Source organism: Amyelois transitella, chromosome 11 (genome assembly GCF_032362555.1).
Source record: "Amyelois transitella isolate CPQ chromosome 11, ilAmyTran1.1, whole genome shotgun sequence".
Lineage (NCBI taxonomy): Eukaryota > Metazoa > Arthropoda > Insecta > Lepidoptera > Pyralidae > Amyelois > Amyelois transitella.
This window is the reverse complement of record NC_083514.1, coordinates 10,751,242-10,767,461: the sequence shown is the minus strand read 5'-3', so window position 1 is coordinate 10,767,461 and position 16,220 is coordinate 10,751,242. Positions and strand designations below refer to the sequence as shown.

At 37.8% G+C, this 16,220-nt stretch overlaps 3 protein-coding genes across 3 annotated transcripts; 2 read left to right on the top strand and 1 right to left on the bottom strand.

Annotated features, from left to right (window-relative positions):
• The first annotated feature begins 36 nt into the window (after window positions 1-36).
• On the top strand, window positions 37-2,480 carry LOC106133295 (actin-related protein 2/3 complex subunit 1A-A). Its single transcript, XM_013332972.2, has 4 exons — window positions 37-142; window positions 233-328; window positions 424-512; window positions 882-2,480. Exons 3-4 carry the CDS (start codon window positions 440-442, stop codon window positions 1,928-1,930), a joined length of 1,122 nt encoding a protein of 373 aa, XP_013188426.1. The 5' UTR covers window positions 37-142; window positions 233-328; window positions 424-439; the 3' UTR covers window positions 1,931-2,480.
• LOC106133294 (brefeldin A-inhibited guanine nucleotide-exchange protein 1) lies at window positions 2,262-11,536 on the bottom strand. The gene is made up of 3 exons (XM_013332970.2): window positions 11,154-11,536; window positions 4,477-9,359; window positions 2,262-3,130 (listed from the first exon to the last, which is right to left on the bottom strand). Exons 1-3 carry the CDS (start codon window positions 11,278-11,280, stop codon window positions 2,990-2,992), a joined length of 5,151 nt encoding a protein of 1,716 aa, XP_013188424.2. The 5' UTR covers window positions 11,281-11,536; the 3' UTR covers window positions 2,262-2,989.
• A 260-nt stretch (window positions 11,537-11,796) lies between these two features.
• On the top strand, window positions 11,797-15,843 carry LOC106133273 (mitotic checkpoint protein BUB3). Its single transcript, XM_013332942.2, has 4 exons — window positions 11,797-12,147; window positions 12,269-12,493; window positions 13,123-13,393; window positions 14,523-15,843. Exons 1-4 carry the CDS (start codon window positions 11,935-11,937, stop codon window positions 14,810-14,812), a joined length of 999 nt encoding a protein of 332 aa, XP_013188396.1. The 5' UTR covers window positions 11,797-11,934; the 3' UTR covers window positions 14,813-15,843.
• The last annotated feature ends 377 nt before the right edge of the window (window positions 15,844-16,220 follow it).

Here is a 16,220-nt window from a genome sequence, read left to right as displayed (position 1 = left end):
TTTCTTTATTCTTTTGTCCTGGTATACCTAAGTCATTACCTACTTCCAAAAAAACGAAACGTGTCATTTAATTTGACAGTCAGTTGGTTGGTTCGTTGACAGTGACAATTCAGGTTTGCTTGTGTTTGTGATAATTTTGGTTGTAAGTGGAATTTTCTCAATTAATGCTAAATTTGTCGGTTTTTTAATATAATTTTACGTTACAGTCGTCATTAATTATCCCATTTTCTAGGTAGCAGGTTCGCGTCGACTGACCAGAGTCCGCGAACGAATTCTATCACCCCACCGAGATTCACCGGGTGTGTCCGTTTAGTATTATAGGATAAAGGTAAGTTCTAAATTAAAAAAAGGCTTACAATTAATTAACCCTGGCTAAAATTTGTGTGAATAAGCAAAGTTTATATTTATTATGATTTTTTGTAGGAGCTGAGTATTGAAGATGTCTCAAACGCTAACTTTTGGTGACTCATGCGCCCCAATAACATGTCATGCGTGGAATAAGGACAGAACACGTAAGTCTTGTCACTAAATATATATTTGACTACTTCGTTGCATTACCACCTGTTACAATAAATATTCTCTAACCTTTATCAAATTGGTATGTCCTCGTGATAGATCAGGTCAAGAGAAGAGTAATATTCCTCCTGGTTTGTCTTGGTGAAAGTTGTAGATAGAGCAAACAGTCTCACTGAAAGGCCACATTCAGCTTAATGGATTTAAGATGGAATTGAGATTTAAATAGTGACAGTTTGCTAGCCTATCACCTAAAAAAAGAATCCGTACTACTCTACTACTATCTTTAGTTAATGTACATTTAAAACCCAGAACCAATATTTAGTAGGCTTTTGACTTACATATATATATTTATTTTACGTTTCCAGAAATCGCCTTCTCCCCCAACAATAATGAAGTCCACATTTACGAGAAAGAGGGCAGCGAATGGAAACAGACCAACAACCTCCGTGAACATGACCTTAAGGTGATGGGCATAGACTGGGCACCAAACACCAACCGTATCGTCACCTGCTCCGTAGACCGTAATGCTTATGTCTGGACCCAAGGTCCCGATGGTAAATGGACTACCACTCTTGTACTCTTGAGGATCAATAGGGCAGCTACTTGTGTGAAATGGTCACCTATGGAAAATAAGTTTGCTGTCGGCTCAGGCGCTCGTTTGATCTCAATTTGTTATTTTGAGAAGGAAAATAATTGGTGGGTCTCGAAGCATATTAAAAAGCCTATACGATCAACTGTTACCTCTCTTGATTGGCATCCGAATAACATTTTATTGGTTGCGGGGTCAGCAGATTTTAAAGTGCGAGTCTTCTCAGCGTACATCAAGGATATTGAAGACCAACCAGGCCCTAATGTTTGGGGATCTAAGCTGCCGTTGGGACAGTTGCTAGCGGAGTTTCCTAATTCGCCATCTGGTGGCGGATGGGTGCACAGCGTGTCTTTCTCAGCTGACGGGAACAAAGTCGCTTGGGTCGGACACGATAGCTCTATCAACGTTGCAGACGCGACACTCGGCAAGGCTGTTATAAAACTGAAGACTGAATACTTGCCATTCCTCGGGTGTCATTGGATCACGAACAATTCGATTGTTGTGGCGGGACATAGCTGCATTCCATTGTTATATTGCTATGACGGAAGGGAGGTTAAATTCGTGGCGAAATTGGACAACACTCAGAGGAAGGAGTCTGGAGGTCTTTCAGCCATGAAGAAGTTCCAATCGCTCGATCGCCAGGCTCGTATCGAAACTAATGACACTTATCTGGATTCTATTCATCAGAACGCTATCACTCATATCTCTTTGTATAAGGGAACCAAGGCCAACATGGATAAATTCAGCACATCTGGTCTAGATGGACAACTAGTCATTTGGGACGTGGACGCCTTGAAGGCTATGGAAGGGCTCAAGATTCAATAAAAGGTGTTTCGCATTTATAATCTTTATTTAAGGATAATATAATATAGTGCGAGTTCTGAAGTCACTCTTAAAGGATAACAGGGAAAGCTGTGGAAAAGAAATCTTGGCAATCACAGTCTGATCAGTCTAACATACTAGAAACGGAACAAGCGAAGTGGCAAGTGAACTCGACTCGCATAAAGCTTCTTATATCTTCTGGCTGAGCGACGCGCGGGGCGTTTAGCGACATTAATGTAGACTTTATTAATGGGAATGGTTTAATTTGTATAGCAAAAGGTCTATAGAAATAGTATCTTAAGAAAAGGGTGAGTTACTATTTTAAAAGAATGCATTGTAAAACGCTCCTTACGACGCCCAGCCTAACAATGTATGAAGCCAAACATTAAAACTTCAAATATACAGAATAAACTATAAATTTATAGATACAACTTTAATGTTTTTTTATTATACAATTATAATTTTTAACCAATGATAATAAAATAATAATTTATATAAATTACGACGAACTACTACACCCTAATTATAATAGATCACTTTTAATACTAGTGAAGTACTGAATGCTGTCAATGTTTACATTAAAATTTAAGGATTCAACGAAATGTTTTTTATTTAACGTTAACACGAAGTCAGTTTACCTACAGAACTATAAGGCCATATTGTTTTTAAGGCCCGCTGATATTAAAACCTGGTCAAGTTAAACAAGAAAGACGACAATCTCATTTTGGACTAAACAGTTTCGAAACCATGGTTTTACTATAAGGGAGCACATTTTTTCAGCCTTATCGCACTAGCAAATGTCAAATTTTCAACAAAGCAAAATTAAATATAAATGATGTAATTCAAACATACCATTTTGGTACGTTATCACCAATCAGTGAAGCAAAGTGTTGCTTGAAAACCACAAGAAAAATCTCCTACCAATAACTAGAGTATTACACCCATAGAGCGCGCATAACTTACTGAAACTTACCACCAGAGGTCAGCACTTTTAAGTCCACTAGCGCTCTCTAGTGTCAGAAATGAGACATTCGCTAGTGTAGTAACGCTACTTATAATCGTTTACTGCGCATTGGTGACGATATTGAAAACCGGGCCGATGCGAATAAAGACTCGTCGTAGAACGGAACGCAGCTCGGGCTTGAGGTCGAAGCACGTGATCTCGCACAGGAGAGGGTAGTAACTTGATACGTGTGCCGCAAACTGGAAGAGAAATGAAATTGTCAATGCGTTTATGATTCACATTTGATGCGCAGTTTAAACGCGTAAAGGGTTATTGCGACGCAAAACATCTCGGTGGCGTGACATGATGTCGCAAACTCATCGTTTATTGTATTCATACTAACATTGACAGTTTTAAGCATTCACGGTTAAGCAACTGGCCGATTTTAATAAATTTTGAATCGTAGGTCAAGTTCCAAAATCAAACAAGCTTAATTTTTCGAGGACGAAGTCGCGGGTTATTATATCAAAAACATTTCCAACATGCAAAAAATGTCTTTCAACAATAAAAAGTTTTTTTCTCTCTCAATTCAGATTAAAAAATACATTATTGTTTAATAACAATCGCAAAGGTTAGAACTTTTAGTCACAAATTGAATTTGTTAATTATTGTCTAAACATTATACTACGCTTTTAACTGATATTATCTCAAACATATCTTCATTCTAATAACCGCAAACCACAGATTAATTCACCTACTCAAATTACACAAACCAGATTACACTGCCATGATCTCACGTAGATTGAATGGGATTAAATTGCGCAGTCCGCTGATTAGAGTAAGTTGGTACTTGTGAATGTGTGATGCGCAATAATTAAATTAGTATAGGTCTTCTGACGAAGACTCATGGAAGCAACCAATTAAATATTAATTAAGGTATTTGCCTTTATTTAACATATTTTTTATTTATTAAAAAATTGGGAATAACTTTATCTCTGGGATTATACAAAACACAAAACAGTATATTTGTTCATCATATTATATGTAAGTACGTAATAGGCAAAAAGGTGACTGACCCAATTTATCATAAATTCAAAATCACATTGGGATTAGCTGAAAATTACACATATAAATACATTGATTGATATATGCATCAAAAGGTCTACGGAAATGAAGTCATTATCACAAGATAGATGCCTTACAAACCGTTATTCACAATTTGTATGCAAAAGCACCCACGACAAAATTACGTATTGTTTTTAGATGCGGGAGCTAGTGAGCTCCTGGCCATAAATTGAATATACTGTAAATGATATAGAAAACAGGAGGACGAACGTACGATTAACACCTTTTCTTTTGGACTTTTATTTCTTCCGGATATTATATGAACCGTTAGGATAACATATGAAGAATTATGTGGCGTTGTGGTTTACACGCCAGTTCTTGTTCTCATAGATATTTGTCTGCGGTTTGGGTATGTTTGTTATTTTGTTTTTTTTTTATCTCTTGGACCGAGAGCTTAATGTGTGGGTATCTGTTAATTATGTACTGTAATCGCGTTAAGCTAAGGAAATAGTAAAGTATAAGTATTGAAACAATAACTTACTCTTTCATCAGGCATCTTCAGTATTCTCGTGAGGATCAGCAGCAGAATCGACGTCCAGGCATCTCTGTGGGCTTCGTTCGTCACGCTGGCGAAGTATTCCAGCGCTTCGCAGCAAATGCTGATCAAACTCTTCTGCACAGCTGGCCAGTGGTCCCTCCTCGCTTCGTCACTGTACATTTTGAACAATATCCTCAAAACGCACGCCAAAGACTGCGTTTCCTGTTTCAACATATTCGGTTTCACAGAGCCCTTGAAATTCGCTTTCCACAGCACGTTTCTTTGCGCGTTATTCGTATTGAAAGTTTTCGCGAATCGGTGACTGCACATCAGACATTCGACCAGACGCAGCAAATGTGGAGAACTTAGCAACCGATACATTCCTTGCTCTTCTCGTTGGCATTCTTGTTCCGTCCCTGGAGTGGACCCCGTCAATTCAGCAGCAGCCAAAGCCAAAGTCTCTGCATCTTCCTTTCTGGATGTTGCCGGGTAGAAAACAATATTGTCGATAGTCTGAATCAGTTCGAGTTGAACTACGCACTTTATTAGTAAACTGTTAAAGATCTTATTCGATGATTTCGCTTCGTCTCCCACTTGCGGTTTCTTTAAGATCCCGTGTCGAACATGAGGATTATCCGCCTCATCGTTCTCTTCCGGCTTCCAAGTTAGGAGGGTAGTTGGTAACGTGCTGTTGAAGATATCCAACATAATCTGACAAGTGTTACTCCAAGTGTCTTCATTGAATTTGGTTCCGTTCGAAATGACTAGATTTTCCAAACAGTTGGTTCCCGACCTGGCTAATTGTTCATTGTCTTGTTGCACACACCAATGCAACTGCGCATACAACTGCTCTAGAAGGAGAGTTCCGAGAATGTCAAAATACTGGGTGAATACGTCGACGATCGCGTACAAAGCGTGATTGCAAGTAGTTGTCATCCACTCGTTCTTTTCTAGTTGATGTTCAGGGAGCTTCATATTGTCGAATATTCTGAACAGGATGTTAAAAAGGTCTCTCCACCAATGCGGACGGAATGAATCGCCGTGTGTTTTTATAATCTCAAACAGAACAGTTAGACCTCTTGTGCGAACGTCTAGTTTACAGCGACTGACGACGCATGATAGCGAAAACAATAGTGGAAACCAACCTCTTAACCACACTCTATCCTCTTCGGGAGCCCCTTGCTCTCCTTCTAAGCCCGCATGCTCTGCAAATAAATGCGGCGACGCCCCCACAGCAGACGCACATGACCGAACAAGTCTTATTGCTTCCATTGAAGTATCGGGGAACTTAGCATTACACGCGAATTCTGATAGACATTTGACTGCATCTTGGAATGAATCGATCATGGCTGGGAACTGCTTCTCGTACAGTTCTGTTATAATCTTGCCCGTAGTCTGGAATGCTAAGTCGACGATCGCCTCGTCTTGATCGCTCGCTGCCAAATGGAATACGGAGAAAATGTTTTTCCAACCAGATTTTATATTCGGCGCTTGGGAATTCACCATCTGCGCGATACATCGCACCACCATATCTCTGATCGTTGGGGAATTGTTCTTTTTCATAATATGCTCGAAAGGTCGCAAAAAGTCCTTTTGGAATTTGAAGTTGGCAAATTCTCCCTTTTCTATGAACTTCATCGACAGCTGTCTCAAAGAATCGACCGCGAAGAATGCTATATCCTCATTGCCACTACAGCCAACTTTGTTAAAGTGGTCTCCTAAAACTTGCCAAATACGTGACCACTGCAACCGAATACGTCCCATGTTGTAGTAGGAAATCTCGACTATTTTCTGTAGAGAGAACATACGAGGATTCGTCGGATGGCTTAGTTCGTCAAGTGATACTTGGCATAAGGCTTTCACAAAGTCTACAATAGCGTCACCATCGAGTCTAGTAGACCCTGTAAATATTCTGTCTACGGCCACTACTACACTTTGTGAACTGGTTTCTCCAATATGTTCCTTGACACTGGGGTCAAGAGCCATCAAGCTAAACTTCAGAGCGTCTGGCTGCGGTTTAATTCCCGACCCTGACAAAAACTGAGGTCTTACGCCTGTACCTATCAACTGCGCCAGTTCTAGTTGTGAAATACATTTCACTACATCTAACCAACTTGAACCTAGGTAGTTTCCGTCTGTATGAGCGACTGTTATCAAAGTTTTTATCGTATCAATATTCTTAGCCTTCATTTCTGTAATTGGTGAATTAGCTGTTAGGAGCGTGAACCGTGCTAATGCTTGGACATACGCGTCTCTTTCCAGCGACATGTGGAATATGCATGCGATTCGAATCGCGCATCGAATGCCATCGAGACACAGTGAAGCTATTTCAGGATCGTCGCAATCTTGTAGTCCTACTGAAAAAGCTGCAAGGAATGGTGTCCAAGCCATTTTGAACATCGGCCGCACGTGTTCTACATGTTTCGCCGTTGTAAATGGCGTCTGAACATGCGAAACCGATTCCATTAGATTCTTAGCTGCCGTTGATATCTGTTCCATTTCCATGTTCCAAATAAATTTTCTTTTCTTTTCATTAGCGATCATGTGTTTACCTGGTTTCGATACGTTTTTCATTTTGATCTCATGACCAGCTATTTCGTCGTAAATTTGAGACAAATACTCGCGAGGCAAGTCATTATTGTCACTTATGCCGCTATTCAGTTTGATATACTGTTCTTTTGTCATTTTGTTCTTAACTTGTGGCGAGTGCAAATCGGTCGTTAGCATTATGATTGAGAAGGCGAGGACGTAAACTGTATCGGCGCTTGTGAATAACGTATTGGTAGGATTGCATTCACAGTAACGTGAAGCGAATTTTTCCATCAGCCTGTCAATCTTTTGAGCTTCACCAGGTAATCTGAAGCCTTCTAAGAAATAACGAAGGGCTGCCACTATGTCCATGTTCGAGAAATTCATCGAGTCTACATAAGCATACATCACTTCTTTGGAATGGTCGTCATTTTCACCTAAATATTCTCCTATAAACGTCTTATCGAGCCTTTCGTCTGTTAGTAACCATTCAGCTATTTCTTTAGTTGATGTACCAAGCAAGCTTTGCTCTTGCAAAAATGCAACACCTTTCTTAGGTTTACGGTTAAACAGATCAATACCAGTCTCCCATACTTCTTTCTGTTGTTTCAGTACTTCAAACTGTTCAGGAGAATCTAATGTTTCTCTATTGCCTATGTTACTAGACCCTGTCGAAACGAGACTGAGACTAGATCCACCGTGGGATTTAATACTATGATGATCTGTGTCTTCTTTAGTTGTTCTTTCACCCAAAGTTGTTTGCAGGTTTGGATTGATGTAAAGTTCTTTGCTCCATTCTACCATACACTTTAATATCGACACTAAACATTCGAGTCCCCTAATACGCATAGACTTCTCTTGATTGGGTGTTGCACCCAATTCCAAAGCTTGTCTACCTTGCGCGATTTTAGAAACATCATTTACCAGCCTCTGGAAGAGATTGGCAGCTGACAAATCGCAATCATAGTTGACATAAATATCGACAACGCTTTGGGCATCGCCACAGATTCTAGTGAGAGCTTGAATCACCATCCACTTGTGTTCAAATGACGAACTTGACGTTTCCAGGATGTTCATAAAGATTTCTTTGAAAAATACTTCAATTTGCTTTTTGAGGTGAACTTTAAAGTTCTGAAGAAGAGCTAGGAAGATAGCCAATGACAATTCGAAAACTTCAGGCACTGAGCTCACGCCATTTTTAGACAATGCTACACAAAGGTACTGCTTTATTGCAGTGATGAACATTTCATTGTTTCTAAATACAGGTCCAGCATTTTGTAAAATGGAAAGAAGTAAATGTAGGGAAAGAATTTTGGATCTTAGTTCATGTGATTTGGGGTCAGGGGTCCCTTCAGGAAGAGGCTTCATAGAAAGCTTACAAAGAGCTCTGAAGACAAGGAAGGCGTCTTTTTGGAGCACGTGAGTGAATTTAGCTGTTACCGAATTGTCATTTTCAGACGCCACGTCAACACTTTCTTGCGAGGGAATTCTTGTAATTGTAGCCTCCGAATTGACATGACCATTATTCTCTAAGGAAATACTTCCATTGTCTAGTGACTCTTGGGTATCAGAGATATTTTCATTATTTTCTGATGCATTTTGGCTTACATCTTCTGAACACTTCTTAGTAGCAATGGATATGGCATTATCAATGACAGAGTCCACAATTTGCTTTGCAATAATCTTAGCTTCAATTATATCATCCACTTGTTCATCCAGTGGTGTTACTGGTGTTTCTTTTTCATCTTCGACTACGTGATTAGCGTGCGATTCGTCGCTGACTACATTGCCATTGGGCAATTTATGATGTATATCAGTTGTATGCGCATCAGATTCTAAGGCTTGATTTTCCATCTTAGTGAATATGACGTTAAGCATTTGTGTTAGTGTGGCTCGGGCTGTTGTTTGGTTAATTAGATTCTTACTTGCTAAATAAATATTGTAACATGTTCGAACAGCGAGAAGGACCGTTCCTTCGTGAACTTCGACATGTTGACTCGTAATTACTGTAAGTAATGCTTTGATGATTTGAAGTTGAACTCCCTCATCGGTCTGAGGGCCGGTGAAGCAGCTACATATAGTTTCGACGATTCGGTCGATCAAAAGCTTTCGTGGAGTGGTGGAGTCTGGAATGTTTCCTGTAAGGTGCCCATAGGCAATTAATTTTTGCAGGCAATCAAGTGCAGTGACCACTATCCGGGCTGCCTTACTCTGACATGCCAGCTCAAAAGGCAGGAAGTATTTTTCCGCGGTGATGATGTTTGACGCATCATTTTTGGGAAGTGGGAGTGTTCCCGATGTAGGACTCTCAGATGATTCTGGCTGTCCACCATTTTTCAACTCTGCTTTGATTTCCTCTGCAAAGAATGAGAAATGTAATACTTAATAACTTGCTTTGCAATTCTACACAGCTGACAATTATGTAATGCTTAAAAACAAATGAATAAATAAAGTTAAACCTTTTTTGATACACAGATTGAAATCAGTATATCAAAAACACCATTGAATATAGAAGTAACTTTTGCAAACCTGGGTTATTGCATTATCTTACTCAGCTGTGTAACCTAAGATCCCCTAGATTGTACGCTTACACCAGCCCCCATAGCATGGTAGAGGGACGCCGTTGTTACGCACTGTGTCGTGCATACCATGCTATAGGTTTTAGTCTTTAGGGGTAACATAAATAACTATTTATAAGAGAGTTGATAAAAAAATGAAATATGCATTGATCTAGTTTTCTTTATGCTATTTGCCAATTGACAATAGACCTGCTGCATAATATGTTTAGTATTTACAGTCAGCAGCTACATAACCTTTAAAAATTCATTGAAAAATCACCTCTATTACCATGGCATAGAGTTCCATGCAGAGTATATGTTGACCGTATGATACATTGTATTGAATATTATTGTTAGAAAGATTGACAAAAATGTACCATTGCACCTTATTGTTTAAAAGACAATAAACACATTAACATAATATCACACTAAATGATAAGAGTGTATCTTATTTTCTGTGAATTATTGAAGAAGCAACTGCTTCAATCATAATCAAAGCAATGATGATTATAATGAATGTACTGCAGAATTTAAAGCCAAGGACTTAGAATGCTTATTCCTCTTGGAGTTAAACCCACTTAGACCCTCAACCTCTCTGGAGTGGTCCAGAGTGTGCCTTTAACAATGAACCTGGATTAAGTTAGTCAGGTTTTGACACAAAGCCACTCCTATGCTCCAAGCCTGACCTCTGCAACCTTTGCAGGGGAATCTAAACCACATGGGATCATGGTTAAAATTGTAGAATGGCAGCAAAAAGGAGGGATAGAATGTAGCCATAAATAATTATATGAAACTGTTCTGTTACTGAGTGATTGATGGACAATGCACAGCCAAAATTGCTGAGCGTAAAAAGTTTAAATTTGGTATGAAAGTTCTTGAAGTAGTATAGGGAAGTGCTTAGGGAGGATTTCCTGACTATCCTGCGGACATGGGAATTATTGAGATTTTTTCCTCTTGCAGTGTTTTGGGAATCTTCTGGTAAAGAATAGTTAACACAGAAATACTGTAACTGTTGAAGGAAACATGCAAAACAAGAAAACTTATTTTTCAAGAAATTAATAATAATAAATACCTACATTTTGAATACTAGTTACAGATTTCAAAACCTATACATGACATCACCTTCTTGCAAAGTGCAAGTTAAAAACTTAAATATTCATGTTCCTCTGATGAATTTCTATAGAAGTATACATTGTACATTTGAATGAACACTTAACAGGAAAACCGTTCTTAAACTAAAACCATTTACTAATCTCTATTTAGATACCAAAGTGATTAGGTGAATGAAACAAGGCCAATTGTATATTTTATCATTTTGTAACCAAAAACGTTACATTACATTATTTAGTGCTACAGCTATTAATTGCTCAACTGAAAGTACACATTGCCTACTAAATTAACAAGTATGATAAGATATGCTGTAAGTAGGTCCATGCACTTTCAATTTCAAGGTCATGTTCCATTCACTTCCTAAAGATTTAACATATCGGTAAAAGGAATCAGTATCACATCTAACCTAATTAGCGGCTCTATAAGGTACACCTATAGATATTGCAATACAGTATTGTTCCATATCTGTCACAGAATACGTACCAAGGGCTACTTCACAAGATTTCTTCAATTGACTATGATAGGACCTTTTAATGTCCTTATCGGCTAATATCTTTTCTAATGCTCTGACTATAAACATTTCTTTAGTTTTGAGATTGGTTTGCATCATTATTTTATTAGGGAATCACTCCATTCGTTCCTGATGGAATCGACTTAACTGCGTGGTATTATACTCATTTACGATGGGTTCTCTTAGGCACTGTTGTATTGTTTTTATAGGTTTATTCATTCGGTAAATAATAGTATGTAGGCAACATCACAAAACTTTATGAAACCGAAATAATTAAATGAAAACCATTTCTACGAGACAGAGATTTCACGATTCACACCTCATCACAAACATGTCAATATTGCGATGCGTTCCGTTCGGTCTTAAGTCGATCACTCACACAATTTCTTTTTCACCCTTTAATTTTCTCATTATTTTAAAATTACGAAATAACAACTGAATTATATTATTTTTATAGTCTTTGATTATTGACGACATTATAATATTAAGCATGATGCAAAATCTCTGTTTTTACTTGTTTTTTATAATTTAAAAGGCAAATAAAACGCATGTGACATTGATCGAACCATTGGCAGTTGTCTGTTTCTTGTTTGACATATTGACATTGACGTTTTATTCTTTGTAACGCGCTCGGCTCAGCCACAGTAGAATTTGTGCGGTTTAATTTTTATTTTTTACGTATTTTATGTGAAAATAACACAAATTTCTTTTTATTTAGTATTTCTATAAATATCAAACAAAATTGCTTCCACAATGACAGTGACGCGGGTTGCGGAGTCCCGCACCGAGTTCAAATTGAAGAGTCTCCCCGAAGACTGCATATCAAGTGTGAAATTTGCACCAAAATCAAATCAATATCTCTTGGTATCTTCTTGGGATTGTTCCGTAAGATTGTACGATGTTACTGCGAACGTGGAACGCCATAAATACAACCATGAATTGCCTGTTCTCGATGTTTGTTTTAGGGTAAGTTTTTTGACATCTCTCTAGTCTACCTTCTTTATATCAATTTCGCAAATTCTTTTAATTAATCTGTAAGGACGTCATTCTTATGTCGATAGCAATAAAAATTTAACCAAATTCGCAGGATGCAGTACACTCCTACAGCGGTGGTTTGGATCAAACTCTCAAAATGTATGACTTGAATGCGTCCACAGAGACGGTTCTTGGAGAACACAAAGGTGCAATTCGCTGTGTGGAGTTTGCCAATGAGGTGAACACGGTACTCACAGGCAGCTGGGATGGCACGGTCAAGATGTGGGATAGCCGCGTGCCGAATTGTGTTGGCACATATAACCAAGGGAATGAAAGGGTAAGAAATGTCTCATTTTCATGTTCCCAGTTTCAATTTTAGCAAAGGTAAAGAATATGGCTATTTATTATTGTTGTTGCTGTCAGTAAGTGATGCATACATTTATCAAAAAGTGATAATAAAATCGGTTGTCTGTAAACTAGGTTTTACTGACGTTAGTTGAACGTGAGTGACAACGTCTTAAGAAAATACTTATCAATTGTTAGCATTTTTCAAGAGACAATTTTAATTTCATTTGTTTAATGTATGTATATAGAGAAGGAGGTATAAGCTGCTGAACGCGAAGGCCGATTGTGCCTTTTTGTTGCTCATTCCGAGCTCTCGCTTGCACTTCAAGCCTTATATTGAACGCCTCAGTGCAAGGTAACGCCACATGAGTCATGTTATTCCATGCGTGCAGCTGGCTCAATCGAATTATAAGACATTGTCACGTCCAAAATAGAGAATAAAGGAGCACATTTAATATACATATTTTTTTTACTTACTTAAATGTATAATCTGGATTACATCCAGGTTTTGCCTCTTAAAACAATGTTCTGCAAATCATCTCTTAGTACAACCCTAGGCTATCATAAGGATCTACCAAAATTCAAAATCTCAATGTGGACTATTTCTCTCTCACACTTCAGGTCTACACAATGAGTATAGTTGGGGAAAAATTCGTCGTTGGTACATCAGGCCGTAAGATCTTTGTATGGGACGTCCGCAACATGGGCCACGTGAATCAGAGACGGGAATCCTCACTGAAGTACCAGACCCGTTGCATCCGGGTGTTCCCTAACAAGCAGGGCTACGTACTGAGTTCTATAGAGGGACGAGTGGCGGTGGAATATCTTGATAGTAACCCTGAGGTGCAGAAGAAGAAGTACGCGTTTAAGTGTCATAGGATTAAAGATGGCGGTAAGTTGAACTTTGTGCTCAATGAAAATTAAGATTTAAGCTCGTGGAAGGAACCTTCGCTGTACTAATTGCTTGTGCATGGTCCGGATGTTTTTCAGAGTTAACAGAGTCAAGGAACAACTCCCCATTCGTTATAAGTGATTTTTTATTAGTAGAATTGGCTTGAATTTCATTGACTGAAATGTGTATGTGTTATTACATATTATATTTTATTTCTTATCATACATGCTATTAATAACAAGTCCAAGAAACTAGTGCTGTCCCGTTTCAATTCAAAATAAAAAGCGAAACGGCGATAGTTTTTCGCGCGATAAAAACGGCGTAGCGCTGCCATGCTACGAGAGCAGGATGCCGCAGTAATATGGGTCTCCTGTAATCTATACTAATATTATAAAGCTGAAGAGTTTGTTTGTTTGAACGCGCTAATCTCAGAAACTACTGATTCGAATTGAAAAATTATTTTTGCGTTGAATAGACCATTTATCGAGGAAGGCTTTAGGCTATATAACATCAAGCTGCAACTTTTAGGAGCGAAGAAATAATGGAAAATGTGAAAAAAAACAGGGAAAATTATTCATCCTTGAGGGCTTCTGTTGCGTGCGCTGCGAAAACGGTTCAAGATACCAAAAATATATATATGAAAGAATTATTAAATATATTAAATATTTAATAATTCTTAATAATTCCTCTCGAAATAATCTAAAAAAATGTCCAGAGACAGACAGATATACCTACATATGTCTATCTTTTAAGATTAAGTCACTAGAACCGTTTTTATGTTGATAAAAATTTATAAAGCTGAGTAGGCTGCTCGTAAAAATAAATTATGCCCAAAATAACTATTCCACGCGGACGAAGTCGCGGGTACAGCTAGTAATATAATATAAAATATTAACATATATAAGACAAATTACACAGATTGAGAATATAACTACTATATTTTATAATAAATACTTACTTATAAATATAGATGAACATCCAAGACCTAGGCTAATCAGAGAAAGTAGACCTGTGACTAACTGTGTCACAGACAAACGCACAACCGCTGCGACACAGAGTCTTTTCGTTACTTTCGTTATATCCAGCGGATTCCATGTTTTTATGTAATTATTTAATTGTTTATTTTCAGGTCTAGAAAAAATCTATCCGGTCAACGCAATAAGCTTCCATTCCGTGTACAATACATTCGCCACTGGCGGTTCAGACGGTTACGTTAACATCTGGGACGGGTTCAACAAAAAGAGACTCTGTCAGTTCCACAGATACAACACCGCCGTTTCTTCTCTCAGTTTCTCCCACGATGGCTCAGCGTTGGCTATAGCGTGTTCTCAATTAGATGAATCCCAAATTGAGGACCCTAAGCCGGAGGATACGATTTATATTAGATATGTGACCGATCAGGAAACGAAGCCGAAATGAGGTGTTGAAAGTTGAGCTGAGTTATAGCTATCATTTTGTAGGTTAAATATTATAAAGTGTAAATATTTTAAGGGTGAGAGTTCACACACGCACGGCTACAGCTAGCCTATTGTTTTATGCAAACTTATTCGGATTTTCGTTGTTCAAGATAAATGAAACCATGATATATTATTGCAAATTTTTGCTAAGGCAGTGATATTTTCAGGCGATAGTTAATGCTGGAATCAGGATTTGAAATGATGCCCCTCGTCTCGTTCTTGCGTGTAGCGAATCGCGTGTCTGCCCGCCGGGCACATCTGATAGTCACTAGATACATACATACATAAAATCACGCCTCTTTCCCGCAGGTGTAGGCAGAGACTACCTCTTTCCACTTGCCACGATCTCTGCATATTTCCTTCGCTTCATCCACATTCAAAACTCTCTTCATGCAAGCTCGGCGGTTTCGTTTGGTCACTAGATATTAGGTTAATTTTGGAAGTTTGGGAATGCGACAAAATGACTCTTGTTATATAAAATTTCTAGTTCTGTCCTTAGGATTGTGTTACTGAGTTTTACCGCTTTTTGGGATATTTTGACAACTTTTTAAAGTGTTGTGTGTTTTTCCTTTAGTCTCTATATACTGATGGAAAATCATTCAATTCAAGCGTTTACAATAACTTAATTGTATGGGAAATCTATAAAATAATTTTATTCTTTACAAAATGGCTAGAATATTACTCTACCTTTGAAATATTTGCACTTATTTATTCGGATCTGTTCATATAATCTTAAAACTTGATTTAATATCAGATTGCGATGGGTAAGTAAAAAAATAAGCTCTGGTTAAAGTTTATTTTTTTAAACTCTCTTCCGAGTCACGTCGATATTTTACTTCAAGAAAAATAATAACATATTTCGCCAATTTGCTGATAATGCTATAACGAGGCTTACTGGTTGTTACTGGTAACATGGAAATGTGTGGTAAACGTAAGTTAGTAATTAATTACTTATAAATGACGACTTATTATTAATAAAAATAATAGTTTTTATTCATATGTTTTATTTCTTTTTTCAAACTTATTTACCAGCCGGTCAACCAAGGTCAAGATTGAGAACTAATGGTTTTATTAGTAAAGGTACAAGATTCTGATGACAGGTAAACTGGTAAAAAATCAAATAATGAAAAATAGGTAACATTAATTGACCATTTATTTACATTACACTCTTCTTTCAAATAGATTCTTTGCATACCTAAATTAAGAATATGATCTTTGATCACTTAGTACGCCTGATAAAAATTTGAAGCAATAGTTTTTGAAGTTTCTGCGTAATTGCTGTTACTATTTTGCTGCGGTATTGCTTGCGATATCAGATGAAAAATAGTACTTGAATAGATAAAATTAACCAAAAGAAGCACTAACCGAGA